The sequence below is a fragment of the Zalophus californianus genome, chromosome X, assembly GCF_009762305.2.
Source record: "Zalophus californianus isolate mZalCal1 chromosome X, mZalCal1.pri.v2, whole genome shotgun sequence".
Classification (NCBI taxonomy): Eukaryota; Metazoa; Chordata; class Mammalia; order Carnivora; family Otariidae; genus Zalophus; species Zalophus californianus.
Window position 1 is genome coordinate 30,974,827 of NC_045612.1, and position 25,433 is coordinate 31,000,259.

Consider the following 25,433-nt stretch of genomic DNA (forward strand, 5'->3'; position numbering starts at 1 on the left):
GCCGGCCTGGATGCTATTCTAAGCTTCCCATAAATTATGACCCCCGAGTAGTTCAACCCCAGAGGCTTTCCCACAAAGCCAGCTCCAACTGCCTTCTCGCTGAGGATCAACTAGGGAGCTAGGCGGAAAACCACATCATCCAAGGAGGGAAGTCAGACTGAAAGATAGCTGAGTCTCTGGGTGGGGGCGGGGGGTGTCTTGCCAAGCGGGCTGTTTTATTTTCCTCTCTAAGCTGCTGCCCCCTGCTGGTGGCAGAAGGAAACACGTTCTCTTTCAAGGACCCCAAGACCCGTAATAATTAAAATGGCAAAAAGTAGCGATAAAGGGAGAATTTTTTTTGAAGATTTTATTTATGTATTTGACAGAGAGAGGCACAGCGAGAGAGGGAACACAAGCAGAGGGAGTGGGAGAGGGAGAGGGAGGCCTCCCGCCGAGCAGGGAGCCTGATGGGGGGCTCGATGCGGGGCTCGATCCCAGGACTCTAGGATCATGACCTGAACCAAAGGCAGACGCTTAACGACTGAGCCACCCAGGCGCCCCGAGAGAGAATTTTAAAAGGACACAGAAGACCTTTTACCCTAGGCTAGCTTTTTTCTTCAAACTCCTGGGGGCAGGATTGGAAGGATTGCCGGAAGCCTTGCTGTCTCTGCCTATTCCTTCCACATTTCCCTGAGTTGAGTTGCTTTTCCCGTTTGAGTTTTGGTTTAGCAAAACTTGCTGTTTCTTCCCTGAGTGATCTTCGTCTGGGGGCCTCCCAGCCCTCTGTCCCAGTTCAGGGGCTTCAGTTCTTTGAGCACAGGCCAGAGTGGCAATGAAGATGAACAGGTATCTCTGCAGAGCCTTTGTGACGTGAGCCACTGTGACTTTCCGCTCGACCTCAGCTCTAACCGCAACAGAGAGACGCAAGCCCAGGGCTCCCTCAGCAGGCAGTCTGCCTTAGCAGGGCCTGACTCACCCACCCCACGGACCATCTTTAGCCCCCACCCTTGGACCAGAGGATCTTCCTACTTAGCACTGCCCTGACTGACCCTCCCACTTTCCCAACCCGGCCCATCTTCATCTGTATTCCCTTATGAGTCGGTAGGATATTTTTCTTCAATATTGCTCTTCACGGGGAAAAAGAATTGTGTGGAAAAGAAGCCATGCGTATGCAGCCCAGTCGGTTTTCACTCTTGAGAAAGGGGTGTATCGGCTACTTAAGTGCTTAAAATTTGAGCTGATGAAACACCTGGGCTTTTGTCCCACTGCAGGATAAATGTCGCTATTGAACATGGTGGGGGTTAAGCGGTTGCCAGTTGTTCCATCATATTGGCTCCTGAAGAGCTCACGTAGACGGCTGCAAGGCTGCCTCCTTGCCATGTCTCTCTTGCTTTACTCCTGATGGCCTACTCCATAATTCACCATTATTATTTACAAATCGGTCTCTGAAGCCCCGCGATATTATTTTTAGTTCTCCGATACTGCAAAGGGAGAGCATAATGCCCCCGTCGCCACTGTTGCATAGAAATTTGTAGCTTACAAAGTGATTTTGCACGTAGAGGTGCATTTGATTGTCTCAGGAACTCTGTATGATAGATGGGGAAGATAGCATTATTCCTGTTTTAGGTGGAAAAGAAACCAAACAAACAGGTTCAGAGAGCTGAAATGACTTGGCCAAGGCTACAGAGCCAACCGGAGACAGAGCTGGGATTCAAACCCAGGAGTCCTGCCTAAAGTCACAGGGCTTTTCACCAAACCATGTGGACTCCAGCAGCTCTTTCAATTTGTACAACCAACACCCATGACAGCAACAGCTGCTCACACTTCCTGAGACTTTCTTCTGTGAATGGCACTTCCCCTGGATTGCTGAATTCCACCCTTACAACAGCACACCGAATTGTATATTACTATTATCCTTTTAGAGACAATGTTTTAGAGACACAGAGATATGTTTTAGAGACATAGAAACTGAGGCTCAAAGAGGTCAGGTAACTTGTCCCAGGTCAAACGGCTAATAAATGGCATGACTAGGACCTCAAATTCGGGCCTATTCAATTCCAAAGTTCATGTCCTTCCTTCTCCATACTAGTTAAGAACTTGAAGAGATGGCCAGAGGAAGGGGGGCGGGCTGCAGGGAATATGTGAAAGTCCACCTCCCAGAACTTTCTGATTGGCAAAATGGTGGCCACAACAGCTCTTATGAAACGGAGATTCCGAGTGAAGCAGCAGTTGTACGGGAATTCTCAGGAATGGGCACAGAAGCCCAATGACACACCCGGGAAATGAAAATCCTAATGGCCAATATCGGGTCTCCTACCCTGTGTGCGTACGTCTTGGTAGAGAAGCGTCCGCTGAGGAACACTGTTCCCATCAAGAGCTGCTCCTCCTTCTGGAGAGCTTTCTATGGGACAGCTTTTGGGGCCCAATGCGTGATGAAACCTGGGCTGAAATAGCCACCAGGTCATGCCCTTATTTAAGACATAACAGTGGGGGTTCTCCTTTGTTCCAAGAATCACCGAAAGTGCTCTCTAGCCTCCCTCAAGTGTTTCTTATCAAGACTTAAAAGAAAAGGGAGAGACCCTAGCATCATACAACAAAGAAACCATCAAAAAGATGACCAAAAGGGTGGATTATTGACTGAACTATTTTGCACTGGGTCTAGAAACTTGACAGAAGGGAAAGAGGGGAGCTAAAATGCGTTTTAATTTTCCAAAGAGCAGCCCTTATCTGAACTAACACAAAAGGGTATCCAGCACCACTACCAACCAGTGCTGAAGGATCCCTTCCTCTGGCCAGGTTCCTTCCCCAGGAAGATTCTGGGTTAGTAGGTGCCAGGCCTGGCACCTCTCCCGGATGTTGAGGCAAAAGGAGCTCATTTAACTCTAGCTGTTAATCAAAAGCTGTCTGTGCTAACTCCCCTCTAAAACACAAGAGAACGAATGAAAACATCTTGTCCTTCCTTAATAATATGCACACTGGGTAGAGAGAGGTGTGTTGGCTCTCAGAGTGCAGGAAGGGAGGGAAGGGGTTGCATGAGGGGAAGGAAAAGTAGAGAAAGGAGCCCCATTTCCTTCACTTGATTTTCTTTCAGAAACCTGCCAGGAAGGGATTAGGCTTGCTTTTCCTAGGTAGCTCATAAAATCCTCTGGTTGGCTCCTGCGGTAACTTTTCTAGGTTTCTCTTAACCAATATGGCTGAAAGAAAAGGTAGGGCCTAAAGATGGGGCCCCACCTCCCAGAGGGAATCCAGATATTACTGGTTCCTGCTCTGAGGCAACCGGTGGGGTTATTTCGGGTTTTGCTGTGCTTCTGCTTGAAAATGAGAGCCTTTCTTGTCACACCAGAGAGTTAGGAGTGATTCACAACCAGGAAGACTCACTTGGAGAGCCTGTTGAGCCTATCGTCAGGCCCCTCCCCCGATAGTCTTATTCATCAGGTCTTGGTGTGTCCTTTAAAATATATTTTTTTTCAACACTCCAGGTGATTCGGAGGCGTGGGGGAATCCCAGACCATACTTTCAGAAACACTGCCCAGAGTTCCAGAGGGTTTATTTGAATCATTTATTTAATGAACTGTTTATTTAATTCACTTCTGAGTTTAAGGGAAATTGTAAAATATACACACACTCTATACCCGTACGACATACTCTAACCTCAACAACAGAGATCCCCTTAGGGCTGTTTCGTGTGGCGATAATGCTTGATGGCTTTGCTCTCTTATTTTTAGCCCCCTTTCAAAGATAGCTGTGGGTCTGTGTTGAGATCTAATGCCCAGAGATTCCTTACCGAGAGTCCATCAAGCACGGGGAGACTAGTGGCTATTGTTAAGTTTGATGGACTCTTGGCTTAGGCTGTGGCTGGGAGCAGCTAAGCTCTCTCCTGCCCACACTCAGTCTGCCATTTGCCAGAATTTTGCTGAGCCTGATTTCTTTGTTTTGCTATAGAGTGAATTTCACCGAACAGCACTTTTGCCTATAGCGTTTACACTACAAGGTTTAGGATGCCAATCAAAGTGAAAAAAAAATTTTAAATTCATTGTGCCTTTGCTTGTTGTCTAGGCATCACGAGTTTGTTTTCGTAGAAAGCCAGTTGTATGGGGCCCCTTTAGGGTTTCTGGATCGCCTCCTTGACTCTTTCCGTTTACCTTTTGGTGGAGCTAGTGAGGTTTCAGAAAGAGTAACTAAGATGATACAGAGAACCGAGGAGCTTTCGCTGGCAATTTCTCAGAAAGGCAACATCTGGTGGAAACTTTTAACATAATCAATTCACCGGTTCTGCAAACATTTATTGAGCAACCACTATGTACCAGCTCGGTTCTAGGTGTTAGGGATGCTCTAGTAAATAAAACAAATGAAAACACTTCTTCATGGAGTTTATAGTTGCCATGGGGGATATGGACAATAAGCAAGATCAATAAGCAAAATACACAAGATATTAGTGGTAAAAAGTGCCAAGGAGAAAGAAAACAACACACGGAAGGGGATGATGATGTGCCCGGGTGGAGGGATGAAATTGTGACTGGGTCAGCCAGGGAAGGTGTCAGCGAGAAGGGGGCTTGTGTATGGAGACCTGAAGGAAGTGAGAGAGGCAGTCAGATGAACATGGGGGAAGAGCATGCCCGGCGGAAGGAACAGCAAGTGCAGATGCTCCAAGGGAAGGGCACGCATGCAATGTTTGAGGTACAGCAAACCAGCAGTGTGCCTGGAGCAGAAAGTGATAGGAGCCAGTCACAGAGGCGACGCGGGGAGACAGATCATGTGAGGTTGGCGGGAGTATAGACGTTGTCACCTAGTCCCCAGATACCAGAACCGTAAGACCGCCCTGCAGCCTGAGCACGTTTCAGAAGAACAAAACAAGAGACCTTACTCTGTACACTGAGTATTAAATGAACCATTCCTACAGATAACCCAAGCAAATATACAGTGCCCGGAAAAGGTGTTCTATAAATTCACGGATGAGAGTTGCATCAAGAAGTTAGAACTTCTGGGGGCCACTCCTAATTTTGCATGACTGACCCCACCAAAGATAACTAGCCTTCCTTCCCCTTTTTCCTAGAATCACAGACAGAACAGTCACCTGGATCTCTCATTGGCCTGACGCATTAGCACCAGGCATTGGAATCACAGATACCTGGTGCTGTGGAAAGCTAGTTTGGAAAGAGCTAGTGAGTGAACAGAGAGGGAGATTGTGTCCACCTGCTAAACTGTATCCTTCGCCATTGGTGTCCAGGAGAGAGGTGGCTCATCACCTGGCCTTCAGAGGGGCTCTCCTGACACAAATATTGGGAGCTTCTCAGGAAAGGGGGGTGCTCTGGCGTGTGTCTTTGAGGTGTAGAGAATGCTATGTTAAGATGCCCAGAGGAAACCAGTTTGAAGCTCCCACAGAGGAACTGAACTGGGAGCCCCAGGACCAGATAGTTTGGAGAGGTGAAGGCCAGCCATAATGAGGACAAGGTGACAGGCTCCATCCCCACCTCCTTGGGGGTGGGGGCACCCAGTTCCCCAGGGTCCTCCCATCAGCTTGGTGTCCTTGAACAGTAAATGGAAATAAAGTTAGTGTGCCGTTTATGCAAACGCAGCTTTTTTTTTTTTTTTAATTCAATTAGCCAACATATGGTACATCATTAGTTGCAGGTGTAGAGTTCAATATCACACCCAGGGCTCGTCACATGCAAATGCAGCTTACAGACAAGCCCTCTTCCAGCCTGATTTTCTCCCCTCCACCCGGCCCTCCTGTGGAGAAACCCCACAGCCCTGACGGGCTTTTCTGACCGAGACTGTGCCTCTCACCCCAGTGGACCCCTCATGTTAATTAAAAGGGGGTAAGGGACAAGAGAAAATGCAAATCCTCTGTCCTTGTAAACTCCATTAAATGGTTGGGTTCCTGTCCTGAGGGCAAAGGGGAGCCCCTGAATCTTTTCTAAGCAGGGGAGCAACCTGGATTTCCTCTTTCTCATTTTCACCTACAAGGAACCCAGTGGAAGTGTGCACCTTGCCTCTAAGGAGCCTATTGACCAGAAGGGTCAATATTGCTGGAGGACAAGGGACAGGAGTTCATGAAGGATCTCTTCTTCATTTAATTTTTTAAAACATTCTTATTTGTTCATTTGCCAGAGAGCGAGAGAGCACAAGCAGGGAGAGCGGCAGGCAGAGGGAGAAGCAGACTCCCCGCTGAGCGAGGAGCCCGATGCGGGGCTCGATCCCAGGACCCCGGAATCATGACCTGAGCCGAAGGCAGATGCTTAACTGACTGAGCCACCCAGGGGTCCCAAGGATTGCTTTTTTAGGAGTGCTTCAGCCAGAGAAGCTTCCAGCTTTTAGGACCAGTGACAGCATAAGGGGTTGACCCATTCCTTTTCTCCCCCTCTCTCCAGAGCTCCTTTGAGCCCTCACCTGGACCCATCCACTCACAGTCCTTGACCCCTTTTGCCATGATTGCCTCTCCCGGCAGCACTCAGCTGCCCATGAGTTTCAACACCCCAGCCACCACTAAGGACTGTTTGGATTCCTCAGCTGCTCGACACAAGATGGCTTTAAACCCCCAGAAACAAAAGAAGAAAAAGAACCCTCAAACCACTGTAAGTCCTTCAAGAGGCCTGGGAATAAACTCCCATGTAATAAGAGATGAGTTCCAACCTTCACAAACTGCTCCTAGGGGAGTGGTATGGTTTGAGGGATCTATGCCCTAAGTAAGGATGGTAAAGTCAAGGGCACTGTCCCAAGCTTGACACCAACCACCACCACCACCACCCCCCCCAGAGAGGTGAGCAAACTTGCATCTAGTGGGTGGGATATCCTATCCACCTGGAATTTACACAAAAGGGACTGAAGAGAGCAGAAACAGTGACCTAAACCCCAGGAACTGCTTCTTGGCTTGGCATCTGGGAATTCACTCAGCACTCTTTGTAGAGCACATTCAACTGTGGCCCAGATCAGGTTTCTTTTAATTATTAATGAGGTAAGACCCGTGAGCTACAAATTGTAGCACTGTTCACCTCCTTTGGAGGCCAGGCTTCCAGCAACTCCAAGCATTCAGAACTCAGCTATTAATACCCCCAGAGATCTCTCAGTGTCTCATAGATATCCCAAGGTTGTGTCATGTGATTTTCTAGCAGAGCTACATTGAGGCAGGCCAGTTATGTTAAAAACATGGCCACCAGACTGGGAGATCTGGCAACAAAGAGACGTGACCATTGATAGCAGAGAAAGATGGCAGAAATGATCTGAGACCATTTAGTAGAGGGATACAGAACCTTGCCCACCTCAGTAAATCCCTCAGGGCCACACCTTATCACGGTCCAGTATAATAGATCGTGTTTATTATTTATCCAAGCCATCAAGAAAAGTTTACCTGTGTTTCCTGATATCCGCTTAAGAAGATAGGGAAGTAAAGCCTTTGGGAAAGATTTTTACTAAAAAGTAAAAGACGTTGGTGTTTAATTTTGATTTACTAAAAGATGTTGGTGTTTAAAAAGATGTGTCAGTTAGCTGGAAGATCTCACTTTGGTCAAACAGCCAATCCCTCAGTGCCTCTGGGCTATAAGTAAGGGTTGTAGTCAGAACTGGAAGACACTAAAAGATTTTATTACATGGGAGTTTATTCCCAGGCCTCTTGAAGGACTTACAACCATTTTATAGGGAAGGACATTAAAGTACAAATAGTTGCCTAAGGTCACACACCCTGATGGTAGCAGAGCTGGGGCCAGAATCCAGTCTTGACTTCCAACCCCCCACTCTTTTCACCCCACCATGTTGCATCGAGCTCAGACACCTCAGTTTAGCTTTGAAAAGACAACGAGGGGCGCCTTGGTGCCTCAGTCGGTTAGGCGTCCGACTCTTGATTTTGGCTCACGTTCAGATCTCAGTGTCGTGAAATCGAGCCTCGCATCGGGCTCTGCACTCAGCAGGACGTTTGCTTGGGGTTCTCTCCCTCTCCCCCTGCCCCTCCCCTACTCTGTGCTTTCTTTCTCTCTCTCTAAAAAAAACAAAAAAGAAAGAACAAAATACGAGTTGAAAAGAACAGTCAGCAGGACAACACGTCCAGGAGGGGGCCCTCTGGTGGCCCTGAGAGGATCGCCTTGGTCCGTTGTCAAGCAGAAGGTGACCCGTTAGTATGCACTAAACCTTATATATGCAATCACCTGGACGCCTCACCACAAACCTGGGAGATGGGGAATGTTGGCTAAGGGAAAAGTAGTATGAGCCTCTGACTCTCTTCCTTCTGCATAGCCTAATTAAGAAAAGGCCTGGGCAGGGCGCCTGGGTGGCTCAGTCGGCAAAGCGTCTGCCTTCGGCTCAGGTCATGATCTCAGGGTCCTGGGATCGAGCCCCACATCGGACTCCCTGCTCCGCAGGTAACCTGCTTCTCCCTCTCCCTCTGTCCCTCCCCTGGCTCATGCTATCTCTCTGTAGCTCTCTGTCTCAAATGAATAAATAACAATCTTAAAAAAGAAGAAGAAGAAGAAGAAGAGGCCTGGGCATCACTCTCTCAGAAGGTCAGGACATTTTCTTCCATGTGACTCTCTCCGACACATGGGTGAATATGAAAGGGTCCAGGACCATGTCTGACACAAAGGCTGCTGGCACTTGCTCCTTGCTTTGGAGTTTCTTAGGTCCCCCCTCACCCCTGATTTAGAGGTGTGGGCCTAGAGATGTAGAGATCGATGTGGGCATAGAGATGTAGAGAACAACCCGGTCAAGCTCACACGGTGAGTAAATGCTGGAGCAGATTTGAACCCAGGCCGGTCTCACCTCATTCACTCAAAAATAAATTCCTTTGTGCTGAATGTGTTTGCACGGGCACATTGAGTGGGAGCGGAATGAGTAGGACATTTGTCTTCAGACGCGTGTCACAGAGGCTCACACAGAGCAGCTTCCCGCCGCTGTTCGGTGCAGTGTCCCTCAAACGTTTCCAAAGCTGCCCCGTAATCATCCGTATACCTTGTTTATAGTAAACCAACTTCAACCCTTTCAGCGTAAAGGCTGAACCCTTCATCATCTTCTCTCTTCTTGCCCAGCAAAACCCCAATCTTCTTTCTTCTCTGGAGCCGGAAAGACCTAATTCATGCTTCCACTGAATTCCCTGAAAAGAAGCCGAATGGGATTTGAGTTTGGCTCCCAGATCTGGCAAAACAAATTTGGGAGTTCCAAATAGGATTGCCGTCAGGCCCCACAGGCCCACTTTCAGACTGACGGCCTTGTAGTGTGGTTCTGCGGTTTTCGGGGAGTTGCAGCAAACCAGCCAGAGATCAGAAGCTTCCAATCTAGGTGAATCACTCCCAACAGGTAAAATAATGATCACTTCCAGTGAGTAAAATGATCAGCAAGGGGATGAATGCCATTGGAAATCATTTCTGTGGTTAATGATATTGTTATGTTCCCAGCAGAGCCCTTTGGAGATCGAGGACTTTTTTTTTTTTTTTCCTGATGTCATCTCCTTTGGCAACCACTCAGGGGTGGGTGGGAAACACTTTCCTTCTGAAGCTCTTTTTTCCGTCTTTCAGGGGAAAGCAAAGCAAGAGGAGCCCACCCTTCTAGTGGTTTCTGGAGAAGAGAAGAGTACAACCATACCAAAAGAAGCTGACAAAAAGATGCTGAAAAAAGACAGCGCAGGTTGGCACATCCCCACCCTCATTCAGAAACGTGTATGATGGGCTTAATCGCTGTGTGAGAGGAGCTATAGAATATGATTTACTTAGGCTGCTGCCTGTCCCTGGTACCCTCTGAGAGCTTTCAGTTTAAGATGTGTATCAAAGGGGTCCAGCTTCCTCCATCTAAACTGCCCGACTCATACCATTGCCCCATGTGTGGGATCAAGGTAAAAGATTATGCCTGGATCGCTATTTTGTCGAAATGAATTTCCAACCAGAGAGGTGTGTAGCTCTTGCTTGTTTGTAAGCTTGTCTAATCCTCTCTAAGGCTAAGGTGTATCTGAGGGTGGCCAATGAGTCCCCCTTCAGTGTCCCCTGAACACCAGAACCAGACAATAATAACAGAATTAGCTCAAAACTAGTTTTTTAAGGTCGCTCTTCTCTTCCAGTAGAGAGAAAAAGGTCTTGTGATAACAGTGAGACCAGTTCCCATATCCATAGGCGAAGTGGGCTCAGGCAGCTGTGGACACATGTCCTTGGCAACCAACACCTACCAAATCCCCCAAACCACAAATACCACTGGGATGAAAATCTGGGCGTGTGTATGTGTGTGTGTGTGTGTGTGCATGGAGATGTTGGTTCCAGCTGATGGCCACCTAATTTCAAGCAATACTTGATAAAACAAAATTCCTGTTCCACAGTTAAGTTGAGCAGTTATTTCATATTTTTTTGCCACAAAGGATTTCACATGTGGGTTCAAAAAAAGGATATCCCTAAACACATTTTTCCATGGAAACTCACAAAACCACAAAACTGTCCCGAAACATACACACACACAGAAGAAAACAAAATGAAATTTAAATTTACTTTCTTTTTAAACGTTTCCTCTTATTGTTTTTAATAGTTGTCCCTTTTACACACAGAGGATAGAAGAGATCCGGTGTCCGTGGGGGCAGATACTTGGGTTTTCCATAAATGGGAGTGGTTTGGAGTGCAGCCAGCTACGCCCAGTGCCCTACCGCTGGATAGGAAACCACTAGATGGAGGTCGGGGATGCACTGAATGATGAGGCAGAGGAGGCAGCGATCCTTCCCGGGGATGGGGGGGTGGGGAGGGTAGGGGGGGTGTGATCAAACTGAGTCCCTCAGCAAAAGTACTAGAGAGGAGAGGGGCACTCTGTGTCACCGCTGCCTTGCATTTGACCTGAAGGCTGTATGGACTGATGTCATTGTTAAGGCTTTCCAAGAATTGCTTTGCCTGTATATTACATCAGATTCATTTAAGACAAGAGAGTAAAAAGCAAAAGAAAAGGGGGTCACAATCTTACCTCCCAGATAACCTCCCCCCCCCCGTTGACACCTTTCTAAAAAGTAAAGCAATGCCCGCACACGATGTGAAAATTAAATAGAATCAAGTAAAAAATATAAATATTAATTAGAAAGTAAAATTCCCCTCTGTCCGGCCCCAGTCAGTTTCCTAAAGGGTGATATTGTTACAGGTTAAAAAATGGCCTTTTTTTTTTTTTTAAAGCTTTTTATTTATTTATTTGACACAGAGACACAGCGAGAGAGGGAACACAAGCAGGGGGAGTGGGAGAGGGAGAAGCAGGCTTCCCGCCGAGCAGGGAGCCCGATGCGGGGCTCGATCCCAAGACCCTGGGATCATGACCTGAGCCGAAGGCAGACACTTAACGACTGAGCCACCCAGGCGCCCCCCAAAACGGCCTTTTAACATGTCTCCCGCCTAACGGTGGACCAGACTATCGATTTGCTGTCGATGAGCCGACCTTGTAATCGGTTCGTAAAATTGGGATTTCACTTGGATTTAAACATTTCCAACTGCAGAGGCTAATAGTGACCAAGTCGCCAACTCTCTTCTGAATAGCTGCTTCGTTATACGGAGGAAGTCAGTGGTGAATAGGTACCCACAGGGCCGGGGGGCAGAATCCTCTTATTTTAGGAAGTCCGAAGCATGCATATTTTTTTCTTTTCCTTATTTCTGTTGGGTACAGGTGTCTCAAGCCTGAAGCAGAGCAAGGGAACTGAAATTTCTTATAAGGAGACAGCAGACCAGGCTGCAGGAGCGGACGCTGCGGGGAGTCAGAGCTCCCCATTGTCAGGAGCGCACGGAAGACGTCGCCCCCCAAAAGGATCAAGTGCTTCGGGATCGAGTGAGTGTGCGCCCAGTGGAAGCAGCCTTAAGCAGTCCATTCGAGGGCTTGGCCTAGCTGAGAGGGCTGGGTCCCCGCCTGCCGAGAAGCCTGCCGGAGAGTGTCTTCTCTGGAACCTGTCTCTGGAGCGCCAAGTCAGGGAGCCGCCCACCACTCCGCAGGCAGAACGCGCTACCCCTCAGGAGCTGCTTCCAGATCAAGATGACAACGGAAAGAGAAAGGCTGGGGCAGATTTGGACGCCGGAAAAGGCCCGGTGTCCCAAGCTGTACCGGAAGACACGGCAGAGTCCGTGGTCGGTGGCCCGTCGCCGTGCCACGAAGATGGGGCCTCCGGAGGCGAGCAGCCAGAAGCCAGAGCTGCTCGTTCATCGGCGGCGGAAAGCCTTTCTCCAACCCCGGACGATGTCCTCTTCTCAGGGGCCATTGAGGGTCAAGTGTTCATGGATCCTTCTCAGATGCAGTCTGAAGGGGAAGAAGCTTTCAGCTTTGATGTGCAAGCGAGCCATTTGAAAATGGCGTCAGTTCAAGATATCCCCGCTGTCTGCAGAGAGAAGTCTCCCGGAAACGTCCTCCCGGCCTTCGCCGCGAGCATTTCAGGTCCGGCAAGTGCTGTGGCGGAGGGAGGCAGGTCTGCGGAGAGGCTGCCTTCCAGAAGCCTCGCCTGGGCGGCTGAAGAAGCGTCCTCGGATCCAGAGGGTGCTTCCGAGGAGGAGAGCGGTTCGGGGCAGCAGCTGCTTCCCAGGCCTTCTTCCCAGGCCCTGGGGAAGCCTGCCGATGACCGACAAGTCTTCACCGAGTCGGAAAGCTCGGCCGCGCGAGCGAGCGGCCCTGAGCTGCAGCTGGCTGCGGGCTACTCTCCCCCGGCCTTCGGGAAGCGGGCGGCGGAAGCGGCGTCCGCGGATCCAGCGAGTCCTTTGGAGGAGGAGAGCGGGGCGCCGCGGCAGCCGGCTCCCACACACCCCTCCCAGTCCTTGGGGAAGCCTGACGGTGACCAGGAGACCACAGACTCAAAAAGTTCTGGGGACTCGGGCAGTTCTGACGAGCGGCTGACGCCCACCTGTGCCGCGCAGGCCTTGCAGGGGCCCGAGGACAAAGGCCGCACAGACCCCCACGGTCACGTGGAGAAGAAGCACAACAGTGCTGGCGCCTGGAGCGGCTCCGAGGAGGACGTGCCTCCCAGGCCCCCTTCCCAGGCCTCGGGGCAGCCCGCAGACCACCAGCACGGCGCCTCGGGTGCGAAGCACCTCCCCGAGGAGTGGGGGGTGTCCGTGGGGCGGCTCGCTCTGACCTTTTCGAGGCCGATCCTTCAGCAGCAAGCGGCCTCAGGGTCGGCGAGGCCCGCGGACCCTCCCCGGAGCAGCCCCGCGGAGCCGGCGCCCGCCCGGCAGCCCGTCCAGTCCTGGCGGAGCCCTCAGGCTGAGCAGCAGGCGCCCGCGGGCCCCGTGGGCGCCGCCGTGCAGTGGGCCATTGCTCTGGAGCCGCCGCCGCCGCCGCCGCCGCCCAGAATCTCGTCTAAGCGCCTGCTCAGGCCTTGGCCTGAGCATGCCGTCTGCAAAGGTCCAGAAATGGCTGCCGCCGTCGGGGTGACTTCCGTGGACCTGCCGCCGCCCCCGCCGCCCCGGAGACCGCATTCTCAGCCGCCGCTGGACCCCATCGCCGAGCAGGCGACCCGGGAGGACCCCGAGTCCCCGGCTGTGGAGGGGAGCATTTCGGCGGAGCTGCCGCCACCCCACCGTCCCTGCCAGGCGGTCGTGAGACCCGTCATTGAGCAGCAGGGGTGCCTGGGTGCCGAAGGCGCTGTGGTCGAAAAGAACGCCCCTGGGCAGCCGCCGCCGCTGCCCGGATATGATGCTCAGACCCCGACGCGCCCTCTGGTCCCGCCACGGGCCTCTGCCAGTCCCGAAAGCCCGGCAGCTTCTGCGGAGCCTCTGCCTCTCAAAGTGCTTGCCCAGGCCTCGTTGAGGGCCGGAGTGGAACCGAATGTGTCCTCGGGTCCGGAGGGCGCCGCCGCGGAGAAGGGCATTTCAGGGGAGCCGCCGCTCCCCCCAGATTCTGCTGCGTCCTTGACAAATCCCAAGGCCCCGCAAGCATCCGAGACGGCTGTCGGGGAGGGCCCGTCCGTGGAGCCGCCGCCCAGAGGCCCCGCCCAGCCCTCGGTGAGGCCGAAAGTCCAGCCGCAGCCCTGCCCGCTGGCCGCAGTGGGAGCTTCGGCTGCCACCGCCGAGCCCGCCCTGGGTCCCGCCCTGAGTCCCGCCCTCGGCCCCGCCCCGGCGCCGGGCCCGGCGTCCCCCAGAAGCGTCTACCAGTCCTGGCTGAGCTCCTCAGGCGAGCACGAGGGCTCCGTGAGTGCCCAGAGCGCTGCTCTGGAGTGGGGCATTTCTCTGGAGCCGCTGCCCCCGCCGCCCCCGCCGCCCCCGCTGCCTCCCAGAAAGCCTTCTCAGAACCCCAGGAGGCAGGGAGGGGAGCGAGCAGCCTCCTGGCGGTCGGCGAGCGCTCCTCCAGAACGGGACGCTCCTCCAGCACCCGGCGCTCCCGCGGCCGCCGCCGCGCGGAAGCCTCCCAGATGCGCTTTCCAGTCCCGGGGGAACACAAAAGTCAAGCAGCCCGTCTCCGAGGCTCTAGAGCGCGCCGAGGCCCTGAGGATCATGGCTATGGAGCAGCGGCACTCTCTCCGAAGGTCTTCTCAGGCCCTGACCGCAGCAGTGGTCAAGCCTCCGGCCTCCGCAGCTCCAGAAAGGGCTGCCACCGAGGAAGATGCTTCTGCAGAGCCGCTGCCTTCCAGGCAGCCTTCCCAGTCCCCTGGGAGATGCAAAGGGCAGCAAATGTCGTCCAGTTGTGAGAGTGCTCGCGCCGAGGCGGCCGTGTCTGGGAAGCCAGTGCCTTCCAAGTATCCTACCCAGGTCTCATCCAGGTCCAAGGTTCAGGAGATGTCCTTCCGTCTAGAGAATACCGCTGCGGAAGGAGATTCGGCTGAGAAACCGCCGGTGCCCAGGCATCCTTCCCGGTCGTTTGTGAAGTTTATGGCAGAACAAGTTTTTTCTGAGGGCCCTGCCCATCCTCCATCTGCGAATCAACTTTCCAAAGCTCTGTTGAGGTCTAAAGTCCAGTACCCAGCTTCCTCGGGCCCAGGGAATGCCAGTACCGGGGGAGGCATCTCGTCGAAGCTGCTGCCTACAGCACGCCCTTTACAGCCCCCGGGGGGGCCTGAAGGCCCCAGAGCGGTTCTCCCACATTCAGAGAGTGCCCCCGCGAAGCCCAAGCAGAGCAGTTACAAGGAGCTGCTGCCGCCCGGACACCTGTCCCCGGCACCGGTGAAGCTCGCGTCCCGGCAAGTCTCCTCCCTGCTCTCTCAGGGCTCTCCTGAAATACAGAAGCGCTCCAAAGAGCGGCTGCCTTCCAGAGGCCTTCCCCAGGCCAAGGAGGGGGCCGAATTGCAGCCCCAGCTTTTCTCCCCAGGCCCCGTGAGTGCCCCTGCAGGTTGGAGCAGGTCTGAGGAGTGCCGGCCTCAGCAGCCTGGACGCACTCCCCAGGCACCGGCCAAGCCCGAACGTCCGCCCCAGGTCCGGCCAGGTTCCGCGAGGGCTGCCGCTGAGGGCGCCCTGTCTGAGAGCCGCCCCGGCAGCTGGGCCCCACCAAGAGGCCTGGCTTCTCCGAGCAAGACCAAGAAACATCGCCAAGGCCCTGAAGACCTCATTAAGAATAGCCTGCCTCCCTCTACCAAACCCGTGAAGCTCAGCACGGCTCCTACCAGGCAGGCATCCACTGCTGGGGGCACTTACTCCAAGGGGGAAGGTCTCGAGAGCGGCGATCAAAGTAACAGCCATGCAAACGTATCTACCGGTGGGTCTGGTGTTGAAACCCTTTTTGGAGTTCGCCTGAGAAAAGTCCCTTCCTTGAAGAAGCACAAGAGTGAGAAACAAGATGACCTTACCAAGCTTTCTTCGCTCTCCTTGGGTCCGGTTTCATCTTCCACATGTAAAGAACAGCGAATCGGAAGAAGCGTTTCCCAGGGGCTCCTGGGCACTGCAGAGAACCCCGCCACAGCATCTGACATGCTGGAGAAGCAACAGAGCAGGCCCAAATCCGAAAGCATGGCCAAGAAGCAACCCATCTACAAGGTCCCAGGTGAGACTTCCTCTTTCCAGACAGCAAGGAGGTACCAAGTGGAGGGAAGAACTAGAGATCAAAGTCTTGAATGGAGGAAGTCTGCTCTAGCCTCGCCTGCTGAGTATTTGCTTTGATAGGGGCCAGCTTGTGGATTTTAGGAGCAGGATGGTGCCCCATTCTGGCTTAGTGGATCTGGAGATGGTTAATTTTGAGTCTTCCCTGTCCCAGGGACATCCATCCATCCACATTCTGTGATGGACACACGACCATCTGCCTATTCCTTCTGTGCACCTTCCCTTTGGATGGAATTTTATACCTTTCTCAAAATACTTGGACAGGTATTATGCTCCCCACCCCCCCTCCCACGACGCCACGTGGTTTTTAAAAGCCAGCTCATTAGTAGAGCACTACATTCAGACTCGCAGCTTGAAATCTTAATTTGCTGTAAATGCTTATACTTCCAAAGCTGCTTCCCACGCCTGAAATGTCTAAGAATCCAGAGCTAGGTGATCTTTCGAGCACTGATCTCTCTCAAAACCTTTGTACCTTCACACTGACCAACCCTGGTCTTCATGCCTAGAACCACACCCGTGAAACCACGCACTTGCACGAGGGAATGTGTAGCGTCAAATGCTATAAGATACTCTTTGGACTTCGAGGAATGCCATCAGTAGCCTGAGCCTCTGGCCTCGTGGGAGTTTTCCCAGCCCACCTGGCCACCCTGGTCCTACCGTGATTTGGGGATACGAAGAGGGATGGACGAGGGAGGGCGAGGGACCAGTTAGAGGACAGTACGCAAACGCGGATCTACGCAAGGAGCTCCTGCCTTGCTAGGTTGTGGGGATGGCACCAAAGAAGGGGGCCCTTTTCGATGGGATCTCTGTTCATTTTCATCTGGCAATTAACAAGGATGCCATCTGGTACATTAGTGTGGGTAGGCCCCGGCCCGGCTCGAGACCCTGCCTGCCTCACTTCGGTTCTAACCACTCTCCTTCCTTTCTCAGGAAAGGTTCTTGGTCGACAGTCAGATTATGCCGCCTCAGAGCCAGCTTGGATAACCATGGTAAAGCAGAGGCAGAAGAGCTCCCAGGCCTACATTCCTAAGAAAGAGGCAAAAACCAAGAACAAAGCTGGAGCCAAGCCTGAGGCCAAAGAGCCTAGACATGGGGGAGAACCTGTGGCAGCCCACAAAACACTCCAGAAGGTCACTAGAGTTGGTTGACTAAGCTTGCGTCGGGAACTCTGCCAAGCCTGCAGCTCCCCACCTCTTTGGGTGCACTAATCAAGGCAGGGGGACTCTTCCCCGGGGAAGAGTTGTGCCTGGTACTCAGAAAATAACGTGCCCGGCTTTATGCTCTGAAAGGGTTTGTGGAAAGTAATGAGTAGGAGAAGGTTCCATAAAGCAAACCCTGTCCTGAATATTCTAGAGCAGGATTCCATGATATCAGTTGAGCAGTGAGGAATAAGTTATAGAAAAAACCCCCAAAGGTAACCACTGGGATGAGAATTGAGTAACTATCCTTACAGGCATTTTATGCCTATGACTATACGTATGTATTGAAGAAGATATAAAGGGAATCAAACTAGAGGGCGCCTGGGTGGCTCAGTCGTTAAGCGTCTGCCTTCAGCTCAGGTCATGATCCCGAGGTCCTGAGATCGAGCCCCACATCGGGCTCCCTGCTCGGCGGGAAGCCTGCTTCTCCCTCTCCCACTCCTGCTGCCCTGCTTGTGTTCCTGCTCTCGCTCTCTCTGTCTCTGTCAAATAAATAAATAAAATCTTTATTAAAAAAAGGGGGGGGAGTCAAACTATACATACTATTTTTCATTTGATATCTCATCTCTGGGCACCTGTTCATACCATCCATAACGATTGACCTTATAAAGGTAATGCTTGATATTTGGGGCTTTGCATATTGGTTGGCTTTGGTGTGGCACCTGCCTACAGGTGAGAAGCAAGGTTACGTGATGAACTAGACTAACGGTCCCACCTGTGGATCAGGGTTGACGGGATGGTGTCTTGCTTCCAACATCCCATTTGCGATGTCTTTGGAGGTGCTGGAATGAGAGCCCCTCTTGTCAAAACCGCAGAACACTGACCTAAGGAAACATATCACATTTACATACCAAGAGATATGTCTAAGTTCCTGTATTGTTGGCTGCTTACTGTAACTGTCGAGGGATCAACATTAGGATCTGCTTAACTCTACTTGAAAGATTTTTTTCATTTTCATCATTAGTATTTTTATGGGAGCAGGAGATACAGGGGCAAAGTGCACCTTGGTTAAAGCTTTCGTCAGGGGAAAATGCACCAGGGTATATAAACTCAGTAATTTAGACCAGTTGTGGCGAGGTGCATTTGAAAAGCTTAAACTGTACAATTCTGGAAAGACCTGTAGCTACGTCTCTTTCTGGTGGAAGGAGTGCAAGTCAGAGGTCAACAGTTTTGGTAAGTGAGATCCTGTGGAACTCACTTCAATTCCTTGATAAGATTTGTTCGTAACCCCCACATTCTGGTAGCTTGTTTTTAAGTGTTGGTAGTGTGTTAGGGAAAAGGTTGTTCTCAGGTTAAATAATTGTGTTAACCTGTTTACACTATTTGTATGATTTGATGGCCTTTTCTTCCAGATCTCAAAGGTGGTAGACTTGAACCAGCTGAGGTTTTGTGAACCTAAATTCTGAGCCAAGTTCCTCTCAGTGCTATTTCCTTCCCTCTCTCTCTCTCTCTCTCTCTCTCTCTCTCTCTCTCTTTCCTTTTGACTAATGTGGAACTCTAATAGCCAGGACAGGGCTTGCCCCTTGGTTTTCTGAATAAGTAATTCACTCTTCTCCATGTCAGGACTTAACAAGCTTTTTGTTTTCATTTTTGTATTAAAGGGAGCTGGCCTTGCAAGTGAAAACCAACCCAGAAAGACTTTTACTTCCGATGTCAATAAACCAGAGAAGATGGCACAGAAGCTACCTAAGTGGACCAAAGCAGGTAAAAACAGCCCCCCCCCCAAAAAAAAAAGTCCTGGCAGCATGTTGGGAAACTTCTGCAATTTCCATCTCAGACAACACATGTCTTTCCCCACCCCCTCCTCCACCCCACATCAGCCTGGTGCTTCACATGGCTCTTCCATTAGGTACAGATATTAGCTTGTTTCAGGAAAATCCAATTGTGAGGACCACTCTGAGCCCAGTGGGTGACTTTCCAAGGGCCTCCCAGTCTTCGACCTTGTCCAGGAAGCTGGTATAGGTACAGAGTTGTGATCACTCACTAAAATGTCCCCGCGGCTGCGAGTCCAGAGGAGAGCACCGGGCTCCTTTCCAGCTCATAGCAAAGCAGTACTTTCTCACCTTCTACAGCCCCAGGGACACTTTAAAAAATCCAATGTACAGGCCCAGGGGTGTCAAATTGTTTCTTTTCACTATTTCAAAGGCTTGCTTCTCCACCTTCTGAGCAGGGCGTGGGAGGTGGGGAGGTGTTGAAAGCCAAGCAAACACCGGGCTGTGATAGAATAGAATGTGGTCTCAACAGTAGAGGTGTGTGCCAGAGGGATTTTCTTGTCAGCAGGAGCGGGTGGGGGGGGAGGTTGGGTTTGCACTGAATCTTCTTTGTCCTCTCCCTTTGTCCTCTTCATGAAGAAATTAGACTAGGAACTTAGGAAGCCATGGTCTGGCCACGAAATCGTGGCACCTGACCTGCTGATAGCTATTAATAATCTCACGGGCATTCTACTCCTGTCAGATGGTTCTCAGCTCTGTACATTAGAATTACCTGGCGAGCTTTGGAAACATTTACGAAAGTACAGATGGCCCTGCTCCATTGCTAAAGATTCTAATTCTGTTAGTTCAGGAAATGGTGCGGGCATTGGTGTTTTTATTTAAAGATTTATTTATTTGGAGATGGAGGGGAGGGGCAGAGGGAGGGAGAGAGAATCTTAAGCAGGCTCTGAGCATGGAGCCTGATATGGGGCTCGATCGCACGACCCTGAGATCAGGACCTGAGCTGAAGTCAAGAGTCAGATGCTTCACCAACTGAGCCACGCAGGTGCCCCCGGGCACTGGTATTTTTAAAAAGAGTTCTAGCTGGGTGGTTGGGTGGCTCAGTTGGTTGGGCGTCTGCCTTCGGCTCGGGTCATGGTCCCAGGGTCCTGGGATCGAGCCCCACTTCGGGCTCCCTGCTTCTCCCTCTGCCTCCTGCACCCCTGCTTGTGCTCTTTCTGTCAAATAAATAAATCAAATCTTTAAAAAGTAAAAGAAAAAAGCTCTAGCTGTATACCAGCAGGCAGGCCTCTACCCCAAATCTGTGTCTCCTGAATTGCAATTCTAATTGACCAAATAAATGTCTGATTGCTTAAATAAAAAGAGAGAGAGAGAGAGCCCTAGGTGATTCTAAAGCATACCCCGCACACTGGTTGAGGCAAAGTCACCGAGTCCGTCAGCCATAAAGCAGGATGAAGGAAGGAGTAGAACTAAGGGATGAGGAGGTTGTCTGCTTGGTCAGAATAGTGTGTACAGTGTTCTTTAGCACAGACTTGTACTGGGTGGATCTACTGAATCCTTATTAGTCATTTCACGTGACACAGATGGGCAGAACAGAAATAACATTACCTGATTTGAAATGTAAAGAAACTGGATAGATAACATATCGTACGGTTTCCTCCCTGGTCTCAAGTCAAAAGTGTGAGACAGTCTGATAATAACCACCCAAACTTGGCCGGTATCTTCTCTTGGGCCTTCCCATGCCCAGGCCCCCGTGGCCATAGCTCTGTAGATTTTATCCCTTCGAGAGACCACCCGTAGCAGGCCCGTGCTTGGGACTTTTGAAAGCCCGAGGAAACCTGAAAGGAGGAGAAATTTTACTGTATCCCATAAACATCCCTGAGTGTCTCTGGGGCTTCTTACTGCTTGCGTGTTATTTGCTGTGGTTCTCGTAGGATTTGAAGATCAGAAGACAGCTCAAGTGCCCACCGTGGCCAAAGAAACCAGGCAGTCTTCAACTCTACCAGCTGTGCTCCGTGAGCCAGTAGAACCGGAAGAGCCAGTTTGGTTCTCCCTGGCCAAGAAGAAAGCCGAAGCTTGGAGCCATATAGCCAAAATCATGCAATAAATAGCTCCTGGGTGGGGCATCAGCATGGCAAGTGATCATTGCCAATAGCTGCATTAATGCCATGTAGTGATTTATTTACTGTAACCACTTTTTATTAAGCAAAAGTGCCTTAAAAGCGGAATTAAAGCTAATCATTATTTGAATGTAACAAGCGCCACGAATGCCTAACTTCAGTACAGTCACTACCAACATCTGAAAACCCAGCATCTCCTCTCTAAAAACAATGTGGAATGTTTGCACTGCTATAGAACTGGGGAATCCTTAACTGACTAAGAGGTCGTGGTCATTTCCCTTGTTCAAATAAATTCATTCGGATGGAAATGGCCCGGTGACTTGGCCCAGGGATTGGCTTTCAGGTTTCATGAGCCTGGTTAAATGCTTCAGTTCTTTGGTTGCTGCTCCCAGTTTCACAAAGGCCCTGAGAAGAGGTGATGGAAGTGAAAATTCTGGGTCTCCAAGAAAAGTTTCACACAGCCAGTCCCCCAATTAGCCATTGCCCTTTGAGACACCGCCCTTGTATCCCTGCCCCCCACCCCATGCCTGCAACATATAAAGCTCCCTCTTTGCGCATGCCCCACATTGCCAGTCTGGCATCAGTGCGCACCTCCCTAGGAGGCAGAACATTCCTTGGGGATTATCGTGCTCCCCTAGATGGTTAGTTCATCAGTGTTTGACCTCTTGTCCCAATGGCACTGTGACTCTCTAGCTGCCGAGACATGTACTGAATGCCATATATATCCTGTTTTTTAAGCACTTAAGACGCTGGGCTCCTGAAGAGCGCTTTTCCCTGGCTCTAGCTTTAAGGCAGAAACCTCCCTGTAGGCCAGTTTCTAGTCTCTTTCCCTCAGCAGCCTCTGTTTCCCACGATTTTAGCCCAAAGCAAGACCGTAACCCCAAAGCCATAGAACAATTAACTTTCTGCAAACCGGAAGCCTTAGGCGATCAAATCAGCGCAGCTTCTCCCTGCCCTCATTCCTGGAGGCACACACCTCAAAAGTCACTAGACTGGATAGCTCCTCGCACACCCGGTCCCCAGTGAGCCACTCCCCCAAGTCCTTTCCTTCTGTGCCGTCTCCCAAACACACCAAACACTAAGGGAGAGCTCCCCTTGGATGTCAAGACAGTACCTAGCTCATTTTCTTAGGAGACCCAGAAGTATCTCCTCACTATCCCTCTCACTGTGTCTGCCTCTGTCACCACGGAGCGGCTTTGTTAACACAGAAATGTAAGCCTCAACATCTAACCGTGCCTTTAGATTCTGAGTGGGGTGCTGCCTCATGCAAAAAAAAATTCATAGAGGCAGTGAGGTGCCAGAGCTAATTTAAGTCCTTGGTGCTTGGTTTTGATGATGATGGTATAACGTGACATTCTACAATCATACGCTGGATTTTGCATTTTCTTTATAAAACATCTATTTTTCCTGATACTGTATTCCTTACCATTCCGATAATGCTAGGTTCTTGACTGATTGAGTTTGAATTCCTTTGTATTTCCATAGTGAACAGTTTATTTAGGTAGATGCCCTTGACCCAGGTGACCCTGGTAATTAGTCCCTACCCCCGTTTCTTTAGGGTGGACCACTATTAGTTTTTTCTCATTCTGAGAGCTCTCCATTAATAATTTCTTTTCCACAGTTAACAAAACTCTGTTTTTAAGTAAAGAGGTTAAGTTTTTTTAATGCCTAGATGCGCATTCTGACAAGTTTTCGGCTTCTTTTGGCATTCTCGATTTTTACTATATGTATGCAACGCAAATAAATTCAATAAAGCTTGTTCTGCAGTCTGTCTTTGTCACATGGGGAGGGAAGTCTAATAAGATATTGATAACTCAGACCTGAGGGTTGTCAGAGAAGCAAGACGTTAAGAGATGAATACCCACCATTCGCATCGACATGGTTGGAACTGGGGGGGATTATGCTGAGTGAAATAAGTCAAGCCGAGAAAGACAGTTATCATATGGTTTCACTCATACGTGGAACATAAATAATAGTGCGGAGGACCACAGGGGAAGGGAGGGAAAACTGGAGGGGAAGAAATCAGTGAGGGAGACAAACCCTGAGAGACTCTGGACTCGGGGAACCAAACTGACGGTTTCAGAGGGGAGGGGGTGGGGGGATGGGGTGACCGGGGGATGGGTATTAAGGAGGGCACGTGTGGTGATGAGCACTGGGTGTCATACGCAACTAATGAATCACTGAACACTACATCAAAAACTAGTGATGTACTATATGCTGGCTAACTGAACATAATAATAAAAAAGATAATTTAAAAAAAAAAGAGATTGTGCAGAAGACAAAGGGCCTACACACAGGTGCGCCTGACCGAGCTGACGGCCTGCAGGTGGGTATTTGTATGGGGAAGAAGCGGTATTAAAGAGAAGTGTTGTGTATAAACACTTGGAGAGCAAAGGAAGGGGCCAGTGGGAGGGGAGGGTACTGCAGTTGGGGGGTGAGTAGAGGGAGGGTGAGGTGGTTGGTGGTTGTACTCCAGCCTGGGCTAGGGACTAGATCCAAGTCTTCCAGCAAGTGGGCTATTAGAACAAGTACTTTCAGAAGCAAGGGGCCCCACTATGCACAGGTAACAAAGTGTAACGTGGGGCAAAGAGGGGAAAGGGGTGATAGACCAGGTATTGAACCTGGACTTCCTGTAACATTTGTAACATTTGCAGGGGTCAGAAAAAGTGTTCAGTTGGGGATCCACATACCATCTAGCTGTATACTTGAAATGTTTAAATCAGCCTGTTTTATTGAATGATTTATCTCCTTCCACAACACATGTACCTTCATAATGACCTGAAAGGATTTAGAATTCTCAGACTCCTCTAAGTCCTGCTCCGATGATGTAGGAAGAGCTGCCCCCCAACCCGTCTCCTAGACCAGGCCCCACCCCTGTTTCAGGCACACGACCCCCTCCCCCTGAGGCCTGGGGGCACGCACACCGGCAGTGCCGTGTCAGCCCTCGCGAGGTCAGCTCTAAGAGGAGCACGCAGGCCCTGGCAACGGGCTTGGGACGGTTCCGGGGGGGCCAGGGACCTGGAGGGTGGGCAAGCAGGGGCACACTCCTCGTTCCCGTGGACGGGACTCCCGGTCCTGTAGGGAGAGGCGTGGCCAGAGGAGGACCAAAGTGGGGCCTCGACAGCAGGCGCTCAGGACACCGGTCCCTCTGGCTTGGGTCTTTTTTTTTTTTTTTTTTTTAAAGATTTTATTTATTTATTTGAGAGAGAGAGAGAATGAGAGATAGCACGAGAGGGAAGAGGGTCAGAGGGAGAAGCAGACTCCCCGCTGAGCAGGAAGCCCGATGTGGGACTCGATCCCGGGACTCCAGGATCATGACCTGAGCCGAAGGCAGTCGCTTAACCAACTGAGCCACCCAGGCTTGGGTCTTAAAGCAATAAGTCTACAACAGCTCCCACGGCGTAAACATTAACCGGAACCAGTTCGAAGGCCCTCAAATCACACTACCTCGGCCTGCTCTTTCAGTTTAAATAATGGTGACAAAGAGCCCTCTGCCTTCTATTTCACCATGTGCTTCTAGCCATAAGGAATATTACGTGATAATACATTTTAAAATGTCAACACTGGTTGGTGACCAAACACGGAGTTGTGGGAGTGTGACGTGTACTTCATTTTAGCAGACATGAATTACACCTAATTAGGGCTTTGGGAAAGAAAGATAAAACCCTTCAAGGTCAGCCCGGGGATCGGTGGTGGTGGAGTAGGGGGTACACGTATGGTAGACTATATGTGTGAGAAACGGAGCTGTGTTAGCACAGGACGTGAGAGAAGGTGTCTCATGCCACCAAGGGGGCACCCAGGAAACCTTAACGAAATGCAGAAATGACGCCCTCTTGTCTCAAACCCCTGGGCCCTTCCCCTTCTCTGATCCTCTGTTCGGGTCAAGTATGACCTTATCTTTTCTTTTTCCTGAAACAGATTCCAGAACTTTAGTACATTCTCTCCCTTTCTTCTTTTATTTTCATTATCGTGAAATATTTCAGATCTCCACAGGATAGAATACTCTATCAAAGTCTGTGTACCCACCACCCAGCTTAAGAAACGTAACATTACAAATACAGCTGAAGCCACTGCGGAGCCCTCCCCGGTGGGATTCCCCTCCCTTTGTTTCCCCAAGAAGTAGCCCCCATCCTGACTGAGTTATTTACCTTTCCCCGCGCATGCTGTCACACACTCTGCATTTGTATGCATCTCTCCTGCGCAAGTTTTTACCCCAGACATCTGTATCTGCAGTCAATACGTGGTGATCATTTTGCATGTTTTTTAGACTTCATACACAGGGTATCGTGTTTGCATCCTTCTGGAAGCAGCTCTTTCCCTTATGCTGCTTTCTGCTGCCATCACCCCCTCTGAGCCACTCTGTGTCTCAGCCCCCTGTGAGTTCTGGTCTCCTCCCCAGGCCAGCGCTTGCCGTCCTGTCCAGTTTACCTGCAAGCCCCAAGCCAGTGAATGAAGGCTGCTTCTACCACAGGTGAGTCTCAGCTT

The 25,433-nt window shown here is 50.7% G+C and overlaps 1 protein-coding gene across 1 annotated transcript in view; it reads left to right on the top strand.

The window, feature by feature from the left end:
• Positions 1 to 22,707, top strand: part of KIAA1210 (KIAA1210 ortholog) — a 47,326-nt gene extending 24,619 nt beyond the window's left edge. Inside the window, exons 7-11 of the mRNA XM_027609498.2 lie at positions 9,480 to 9,588; positions 11,578 to 15,861; positions 16,848 to 17,047; positions 18,718 to 18,820; positions 20,763 to 22,707. Of these exons, the coding sequence (XP_027465299.1) occupies positions 9,480 to 9,588; positions 11,578 to 15,861; positions 16,848 to 17,047; positions 18,718 to 18,820; positions 20,763 to 20,935 (4,869 nt within the window). The 3' untranslated portion in view covers positions 20,936 to 22,707. The remainder of the gene's footprint in view (positions 1 to 9,479; positions 9,589 to 11,577; positions 15,862 to 16,847; positions 17,048 to 18,717; positions 18,821 to 20,762) is intronic.
• The last annotated feature ends 2,726 nt before the right edge of the window (positions 22,708 to 25,433 follow it).